A 10346-nucleotide genomic window follows, 5' to 3' on the forward strand; every position below is an offset into this window, starting at 1 on the left:
ATGCTGCATCTCTCACAAACGCCGACCAGACCTGACGATTTGAGGCTAACGACTGGTGATCTCCATCCTCTCCTTATTCCAGCGGCGAACGCCGTAGATATGGGGGGTCTAGGTTGGGTTCCAGATCAGCTTTGACTGTCATCAGCCAGGTTTTTCGTTGTCCACGACATCGCTTTCGCTAACCCTGAAGGGGAGCTGGGGCAATTGCTTCGTAGATGAATTCTTCTGGTTGACGACGGAGGGTATGACCCAGCCAACGCAGACGTCTCGTTAGGATGACTTGTTGGAGGGAGGTGATTCTGCACTGGTGTCACACCGAATTGTTGGAGACAAAGTGATGCCATCGGACACTAAGGATGCGGTGTAGACAGTGGTGATCGAAGGATTCTAGTCGCTTAATATCTTCCACCCTCATCGGCCATGACTCGCTGTCGTAAAGGAGGATCGTTCGCACCAGTGCTTGGTAGATCCGTACTTTGGTGGTGCGTCGGATCTCAGATCTTGACCAGAGTCGTGCATTGAGTCGGTTGAAGGCTTGGCGAGCGAGATCGATTCGTGTTTTAATGTCAGCCTCACCTTGACCTGTAGCTGTAATGATGGCGCCAAAGTATTTGAAACTCTCAACCTCTTCAAAAATATCACCATTGAGGACAATGGGTGTTTTGTCTGGTGGGGCGAAGCCGGCTGTGAGGATTTTGGTCTTCGAGGCATTGACTTTCATACCAATCATCGATGCAACACGCTGGGGCTCATTGATAGCCAACTGGACGTCAGAAAATGTTTCGCCAAGTATCGCAATGTCATCTGCGTAGTCTAGATCCTTGACGGAAAAGTTGTGACCAACAGTGATACTTGGGAACTCCCTTAGTGCATTTATGGTCATCCAGTCGATGTCGTAATTGAAAAGAGTTGGCGAAAGAACACATCCTTGCGAACGCCAGACCGTATTTCGAAGGATTCCAACACTTCACCGTACACGCGTACGCGGGATCTTGTTGAGCGGTAATAAGATTTGATAAGATTGAGAAGTTTAGGCGGGATACCATCTGCCTGCATGATCTTCCAGAGGGTATCACGATCGACGGAGTCGAATGCAGCACGATTCTAGACCTTCCTTCCACACCTGAAACTTCTCCTCTAGTTTTGATAGTGAATCAGCTATTAGAGCAAGGTCATCGGCATAGAGGAGCTCCCGGGGGCATTCTGTCTTGAATTCCTGTTATTGCCTGGTGGACTATGATGAATAAGAGGGGGCTGAAGACTGATCCTTGGTGGACCCTACCCCTACTCGGAATTCTTCTCTATGCTCGTTGCCAGCCCTTACTGACAGCATCCATATATAGAGCCTGTAGAGCTCTCATTGACCACACATCTATCCCTAGTTTTCGCATTGACCACCAGATAAAGGATCGGGGGACTATGTCAAAGGTTTTCTCCATGTCAACGAAAGCCAAGTACAGAGGTTTACCTTTGGCTAGGTACTTCTACTGCAGTAGTCTTACCAGAAATATAGCCTTAGTAGTGCTTTTCCCTGGCACGAACCCAAACTGCATCTCATCTAAACTAACTCTCTCCCTAATTAGTTGGGCTATGACCCTCTCCGTAACCTTCATTACCTGATCCAACAGCTTGATACCTCTGTAATTATTTGTATAAAGGGTGTCACCTTTACCTTTGTAGTAGTTGACTATGGTGCTGCTACACCAGTCATTGTGTGTGACTCCCTCATGTATCACCTGGTTGACTATACAGGTGACTAGACTATAGCCTACACCGCCAGATATTTTAAGTACCCCTGCGGTGATACCTGATGGGCCGGGAGCTTTCCCGATCAATATAGGTGCATGCATGGTTGTGTAGTAAGAAGCTTGTTCCCCAACCACATGGATCCAGGTTCAGTCCCACTGCATGGTACCTTCGTCAAATGTCTTCTACTATAACCATGGGCTGACCAAAGCCTTGTGAGCAGATTTGTTAGATGGAAACTGAAAGAAGCCCATTATATATATATATGTATGTGTGTGAGTGTGTGTGTGTGTGTGTGTGTGTGTGTGTATAACTACGTGTGTGTGTGTCTTTGTGCATATGTTTATCCCACACTACCACTTGACGACCTGTGCTGGTTTGTTTATATCCCCATAACTTAATGGTTTAAAAGAAACCAATGGAATCAGCACCAGGCATAAACAAAGTTCTGTGATCAATTAATTCAACTAAAACATTTTCAAGGCGGTGCTCCATCATGGTCGCAGTCAAATGAGAGAAACGAGTAAACGATAAAAGATAAAGAACACACAGAAAATGGTAAATGTAATATCACTTACCAGTTTAGCATCAAAATTAGGGTCCGTTTTAGAAGCTGAGGAATGGTAAACATTTTCCAGATTTCTACTCTTTTATTGTTCGATGAGGAAATGTTGACGATTTCTGTTTGAGGCAAAACTGTTTTATTCAGTTTGGCGATGTTGCTAAGAATTATGTTGGCATCTTTTGTTCTCTTTTTATTGAGGAGCCATCGGGGAGACTCGTCTAGGAAACTTGCAAATAGAAAACGGAAAACCTCATCAATACAACCGCATATGCACACATGTATATATGTACATACTCACATACGCACATACATACATACATACATATCTCCTGCTTCTATAACCTTTAGGAGTTAAGGGGTTATGGGTTATATATTCCTCCAAACCTACATCTTATGGGTCTTGGGCCTTCATAGGAAATGGGAATATGTATTTAGTGAGTGCCATTGTATCCCAGGAACAAAGTTGGAACATGAAACTGAATATCATAATTGACCGAATGAGTCATGTCCATGGAGTGGATCGAATGAGATTGCGGGACATTCACGACTTACTTTACAGTCGTCTTCCTCATCCTCATCTTTGTCTTAACATCCACTTTCCCATGCTCGCAAGAGTTGAATGGAATGTGTTGAGGCATATTTTCTATAGCCAGAAACCCTTCTTGATGTCAACCCTCACATGTTCCCTGCTAAGGAAGGATTTCCCCATGACCGAACATGTTTTCGTGGAAGATTGGAAACAAAGATGGACCGTATCGCAATGACACTTGTTTACAACCATTGTCCAAATAAGGAAACACTCCCCCCCTCGCACACACACACGCATCTCAGGCTAGAGATCATAAATCCATCATCCTTTTCTTCTCCATGTTTGCTAGGTCTCGCCTCAAACACTGCTGCCCTTTATAGTCCCCCAACATAAAGCAGGATATAGTGAGGATTGAAACACTACAGAGATCAATGATAAAAAATAAAGAAATAAATATAAAGATAGTTGCAGGTGTGGCTGTATGGTAAGAAGCTTGCTTCTCAACCACATCGTTCCGGGTTCAGTCCTACAGCGGAACACCTTGGGAAATTGTATTCTCTCCAACACTGCCATGTTTGCTATATTATTTGCACAATATTCCACCACTATTATTTACATGATGTTGGCATCAAGTTTACGAGTCACCCAAGGCTGGTCCCCCGTGTCGTATGCCACCCACAAACGTTGAGTTGACATCACCTAAAAACATTGCGACATTATTCAATGCTACCCCACAAATAATTAAAATAGAAAAAGACCCATAACATTCGAATGGGATTTGGACAGTGTTATGACGTGCATGTATACGTCGGGTGGAAGACAGTGTTACCCAACTAAATCTTTGGATGGTGGTTAACTAAATAAACCTATCGCAGAACTCACTCCGTACATGTGACATAGAATGATAAAGCAGAGTGGTCACCTGTTCGATAGCAAACATTTTACAAACCTTTTTGACCTCGTCTGAAGTAAACTGAGTTCCATTATCTGACTCAATGGTTTCAGGAATACCACCATATCTGGCGAACAATTCGTGTAAAAACTCACAGAACCGCAGATGTTGGCTTTTTACACTGATGCACTTCAGACCATTTTGAAACACTGTCCACCACAACAAGGTAGTATGAACCTGCGTAATCAACATGCAGTCTGGATCATGGAATATCTGTTTTGGGGCCACGCTTGTCATTTCGTGTTGGGTGATTTTGCTGCTAGAGCACAACCGCTGCATGGTTCCACTCGTTCTTCAATGTCTCGATCCATAGTTGGCTAATAGACATCACTTCTCTAATGATTCCATTCTCGAAATCCCTGGATGGCCAATGTGAAATTCCTTTAGTAATAGAAATATTTAGTTATATAAATATTTACCCACCCATCTATCCATCCATCCATCTAGATAGATAGATAGATAGATAGATAGATAGATAGATAGATAGATAGATAGATAGATAGATAGATAGATAGATAGATCGATAGATAGATAGATAGATAGATAGATAGATAGATAGATAGATAGATAGATAGATAGATAGATAGATAGATAGATAGATAGATAGATAGATAGATAGATAGATAGGCATTTGTTCAAGGTGTCATACAGTGAGACTGAACCCAGAACCTTGTGGTTGGGAAGCAAACGTCTTACCACACAGCCACACCTGCATCTTTGATGTTAATAAAGATGTTTAAAAGTCAGGTGAAGCCTGTATTTAAAGCTTCTTAAGTTACTCGTCTCTAAACATCGAATGCTTTCGCCCCAAAAGAAGAACTAATCTACATAATTGGATTCAAACGAAGGTACAGGGGTTAGATTAGAGTTTTCCTTCCCCTAGAGAGATATCTAAACAAAGATTAAGGGTTTCTCACCCCTAGCTGTCCTTTGACGGGTTTTGCTTCTCATCCTAGAGCGTGTCCAATATAAACACACCTCGCTCCCACCCGCTTTTTCAAGTAAGCTTTTTAGAGTTGTAAGTTTAGTCATCAACTATGTGACGGGTTGTATATACATATAGAAATAAGTGCACATACACACATCCATTCATCTATCCATACATATATATCTATGCATATATACATATATGCATCAATGCACCCACACATACTTAAGCCCATCCGTATATAAATCCATACACCCGTACATTCATATATTCATACGTGCATACATGCATGTATATATATGCATGCACACATCTAGTCATACATATATATATAGACATCCATACACTCGTACATACATAGAGCCAATAATCATACACCCATATATGCACACGCACTCATCCATCCTTCCACCCATACACACATGCATACCTACCAGAGATAGGCGACACCGAACGCCAGTGACGGGGTTGATATTATGACCATCAAAGTCCTCCAGGTCCTCACAAAGTACGTCAGCAGAGAAATGATCAGTAGTCCGACTGTAAATACCATTTGGATGGCAATGGAAGATTTCATTCTACTGTCCACCGAAGACACTTCAGAAGCTAGAATTTGAAAGAATGATGACAGCAATTCCGAAGATGATGACATAAATAGAGAATTTATAATACACACACGCGTGCAAACAAGTGCATATGTGTGTGGGTGCATTAAGGGGGAAAGGGGGTGAAAAAATCCAGGCAGATGTCATTAAAACACTTGTCTTTAACCGAATTTGGTCAACAATATCCAGCAATCAGACACCAATCAATGCAAGTAGAATACACATCTAAAGGAATTCCCTACGGATGACGAATAGATCAAGAAATTCAGAGTATTAGACCACAAAACTAGGGATAGAGAAAATCACATCTTTAATTGTTGAATTCACCAAAGAAAGCCGTCGACCGTTTCTGTTGTATCGCCATATTTAGATACAAGAAATATCATTCAAACTGATACATCTGAAAATACATGTTAACACGTTTCCAAGGTAATCCAAAAATTAGTTAAATTCAAAGTGAACAATAGGCGCAGGCGTGGCTGTGTGGCAAGAAGCTTGCTTGCCAATCACGTGGTTCCGAGTTCAGTCATTCTGCGTGGCACCTTGGGCAAGTGTCTTTTACCATAACTCCAGACCGACCAAAGCTTTGAGATTGAATTTGGTAGATGGAAACTGAAAGAAGCATGTCGTATATATATATGTGTGTGTGTGTGTGTGTGTGTGTGTGTGTGTGTGTGTGAAACCCATTTTTCTTCTTAATACAGACATATATAAATAAATATGCATGTGTATATATACATATGTATATGAATGTATATATATATATGTGTGTGTGTGTGTGTGTGTGTCTTTGTGTCTGTGTTTGTCCCCTATCACTGCTTGACAACCGATGTTGGTGTTTTTCCTCGGGTAGCTTAGTGGTTCAGTAGAAGAAACTGATAGAATAAGTACCAAGCTTTAAAAAAATTAATTCCTGGGGTTGATTCATTCGACTGAAAACCTTTCAAAGTGCCCCAGCATGGCCGCAATCTAATGACTGAAACAAGTGAATGACAAAAGAGGAAAGGAAACCTACTAAATACGAGGGATGAAAAAGCCTCTTCATGTAAACACATGACCAAATTCCTTTTCACTAATCTAAAATAGGTAATTATTATTCTTAATTATATTGTTTGATATTATTTAATATCACGCTATATACTCCTTTATTAGACTAAATAACATAGTAACGTTTTAGATTTAATAGTATTATCAAATTTTGTCACTTATATTATTTAATTATGATAATCGAAGGATATTTTACATACAAGGTCAATATGCATCTTGTGTCTATATTTATATATGGATATGTATGTATTTATGTAATTGTACTTGTTTATATGCTTATTTGTGGAGGTACATGGTCTAGTGGTTAGAGCAGCGAACTCGCGGTCGTGAGATCGCGGGTTCGAACCTCAGACCGGGCGATGTGTGTGTTTATGAGCGAAACACCTAAGCTCCACGCGGCTCCGGCAGAGGGTAATGGCGAACTTCTGCTGACTCTTTCGCCACAACTTTCTTTCACTCTTTCCTCCTGCATCATGCAGCTCACCTGCGACGGACCGGCGTCCCGTCCAGGTGGGGAATCTATACGCCAAGGAAACCGGGATACCGACCCTATGAGCCTGGCGTGGCTCGAGAAGGAACAAACAGCAATATGCTTATTTAAATAGCTGTTTTATACGTGTGTATATATATGTATACATCTCGTTTTGCCTAAATTCGAATTTAATTACTCATTTTCTTCCGCATGTGTACTATTAAAATTGGTACTGGTACACGAGTAAGTACATATGGGCGTACATGTGGGAGTATATGTATAGTTATTTTTATTATATATAGAGATATGTATATGTGTATATATCTATCTATCTATATATATATATATATATATGTGTGTGTGTTTGTATACGTATAAGTACAAGTATGAGAATACATGTGTATATATATATGCTTACAGTATCAGTTTTATGACTTATCTCTGTTTATGCTCCAAAGCTTATAGTATCATCCTGATGTATATACGTATACATATGTATATGTGTATATGTGTGTACTCACACAGACACACACACAAACACACACTCACATTCCCAGACACGCACACACACATCACTCTATTTTTACATCATTTTTATTCAGATGCGACTTTAGAGTTGGGTGTTTTGTGCGTGACACTTGTGTCAAGAAAAATGATAATAAAATTATATACAAGCATATACACATACATGTGTCATCATCATCATCATCGTCGTCGTTTAAACGTCCGTTCTCCGTGCTAGCATGGGTTGGACGGTTCGACCGGGGATCTGGGAAGCCAGAAGGCTGCACCAGGCTCCGGTCTTATCTGGCAATGTTTCTACAGCTGGATGCCCTTCCTAACGCCGTGAGTGTAGTGGGTGCTTTTTACGTGCCACCTTCACTGGTGCCAGGCGAGACTGGCATCGGCCACGGTCGGATTGGTGCATTTTACGTGCCACCTGCACGGAAGCCAGTCGAGGCGGCACTGGCTTCGGCCACGATTCGGATGGTGCTTTTTACGTGCCACCGACACGGAAGCCAGTCGAGGCGGCGCTGGCATCGGCCATGATTCGGATAGTGCTTTTTACGTATCTCCAGTCCAGGGGTCCTGGCATCTGCCGGGTGCCAGTCATAGGATTGGTTCAATTTCGATTCCGATTTCGATTTCGATTTCACTTGCCCCAACAGGTCTTCGCAAGCAAAGGTGCTTGTCGTCGGATGAGGTTCGATATCGACTTCGCTTGCCTCAACAGGTCTTTGTGTGTCCAAGGGAGGAAAGGCATGCATAAGTGGGCTGGACTCACTTGTCCTGCCTGGTATTTTCACGCACAGCATATTTCCAAAGGTCTCGGTCGCTGGTCATTTCCTCAGTGAGACCTAAAGTTCGACGGTCGTGCTTCACCACCTCGTCCCAAGTTTTCCTGGGTTACCTCCACTGCTAGGGATTGGCACTTTTTCACACACCTATCTTCATCCATTCTCGCCACATGATTATACCAGCGCAATCGTCTCTCTTGCACACCACAACTGATGCTCCTTAGGTCCAACATTTCTCTCAGGGTACTAACACTGTGTCGAGCATGCACACTGACATTACACATCCATCGGAGCATACTGGCTTCATTTCTTGAGAGCTTACGCATGTCCTCAGCAGTCACGGCCCATGTTTCACTGCCATGTAGCATGGCTGTTCGTACACATGCATCATACAGTCTGCCTTTTACTCTGAGCGAGAGGCCTTTAGTCACCAGCAGAGGTAAGAGCTCCCTAAACTTTGCCCAGGCTATTCTTACTCTAGCCGTTACACTTTCAGCACACCCACCCCCACTACTGACTTGGTCACCAAGATAACGGAAGCTATCAACTACTTCTAGTTTTTCCCCCTGGAAAGTGACGGAAGTTGTTTTCTGCAGATTTTCAGAGGTTAATGCTCCCGAGCATCTGCCACATACAAAAACCATCTTCCTAGTTAGCCTTCCTTTGACATTGCTGCACCTCTTATGTGTCCATAGCTTACACTTGGTGCATCTTATAGAGTTTCTACCTACACCTTTTCGACAGATCGAGCAGGGCCATCTACCTGAAGGCGTTTGTGATTTGTCTACCTTCCTACTTATTACGACTTTGGTTTTAGCTAGATTGACTCTAAGGCCCTTTGATTCTAAACCTTGCTTCCACACTTGAAACTTCTCCTCCAGTTCTGATAGTGACTCAGCAATTAGAGCAAGGTCATCAGCATAGAGGAGCTCCCAGGGGCATCCTGTCTTGAATTCCTCCGTTATTGCCTGGAGGACTATGATAAATAGGAGGGGGCTGAGGACTGAGCCTTGGTGGACCCCTACCTCTACCCGGAATTCTTCGCTGTACTCGTTGCCAACCCTCACCTTACTAACAGCGTCCCTGTACATGGCTCGCACAGTTCGCACTAACCATTCATCTATCCCTAGTTTCCTCATTGACCACCAGATGAGGGATCGGGGGACCCTGTCGAAGGCTTTCTCCATGTCAACAAAAGCCAGGTACAGGGGCTTATCTTTGGCTAGGTATTTCTCCTGCAGCTGCCTTACCAGGAATATAGCATCAGTGGTACTTTTCCCTGGCACGAACCCAAACTGCATCTCATCTAAACTAACTCTCTCTCTAATTAGCTTATGACCCTCTCTGTAACCTTCATCACCTGATCCAACAGCTTGATACCTCTGTAATTATTTGTATCTAGGGCATCACCTTTACCTTTGTAGTAGTTGACTATTATGCTGCTACACCAGTCATTGGGTATGACTCCTTCGTGTATCACCTGATTAACTATACGGGTGACTAGGCTATAGCCGACACTACCAGATATTTTAAGCATCTCTGCAGTGATACCTGATGGGCCTGGGGCTTTCCCTGACTTCATGCTTCTGATTGCCTTAACTACCAAGGAACTATCAACCCTGATAGCTGGTCCCTCTGTTGGGTCAACATTCGGCAGACTCTCTTTATCCCATTCATTTTCTTTATTCAGAAACCTTTCGTAGTGGCGTCTCCAAGTCTCTCTCTTTGCATCCTCGTTTAGCGCAAGTGAACCATCTTGCATGCGAACACATTTCTCTCCTACCACATCACAATTCTCTCTCACACACTGTCTTGCAACGCGAAACACCTCCAGTCTTTGGTCCTCACGGCGCAGAACATTGGCAAATTTTTTTCTTATCTGCTTCCCCTCTGGCTAGATAGACCTGTCTCCTAGCTTCCCTTTTAGCAGTCTGATACAATTCCCTGCTACCACCATTCTTCCAGTGCTTCGAAGTGTGTCTCTTTTCTCTAATAGCCCTGTCTACAACACTGTTCCACCACCACGTTACCTTGGGACGAGAGGGGACTTTGCACCAGCCACAGATCTGGTCAGTGGCTCTCAGCAGGTTGTCCCTTAGAAACGTCCAGTTGCCCTCTACCCCATGTGATACTCTATCCCCTTCTACTTCGTCAAAGGCTTCAAGTAGCATGTCCCTAAATCTCTGTCCATTCGCAGGATCTTT

General features: G+C 43.0%; 1 protein-coding gene across 1 annotated transcript in view; it reads right to left on the reverse strand.

The window, feature by feature from the left end:
* LOC115215470 (organic cation transporter protein-like) overlaps positions 1-10346 on the reverse strand; it is a 48937-nt gene that overhangs the window by 15406 nt on the left and 23185 nt on the right. Inside the window, exons 5-6 of the mRNA XM_036506094.1 lie at positions 5155-5326; positions 2325-2537 (exon numbers count right to left, since the gene is read on the reverse strand). Of these exons, the coding sequence (XP_036361987.1) occupies positions 2325-2537; positions 5155-5326 (385 nt within the window). The remainder of the gene's footprint in view (positions 1-2324; positions 2538-5154; positions 5327-10346) is intronic.

Source organism: Octopus sinensis, linkage group LG9 (genome assembly GCF_006345805.1).
Source record: "Octopus sinensis linkage group LG9, ASM634580v1, whole genome shotgun sequence".
NCBI lineage: Eukaryota > Metazoa > Mollusca > Cephalopoda > Octopoda > Octopodidae > Octopus > Octopus sinensis.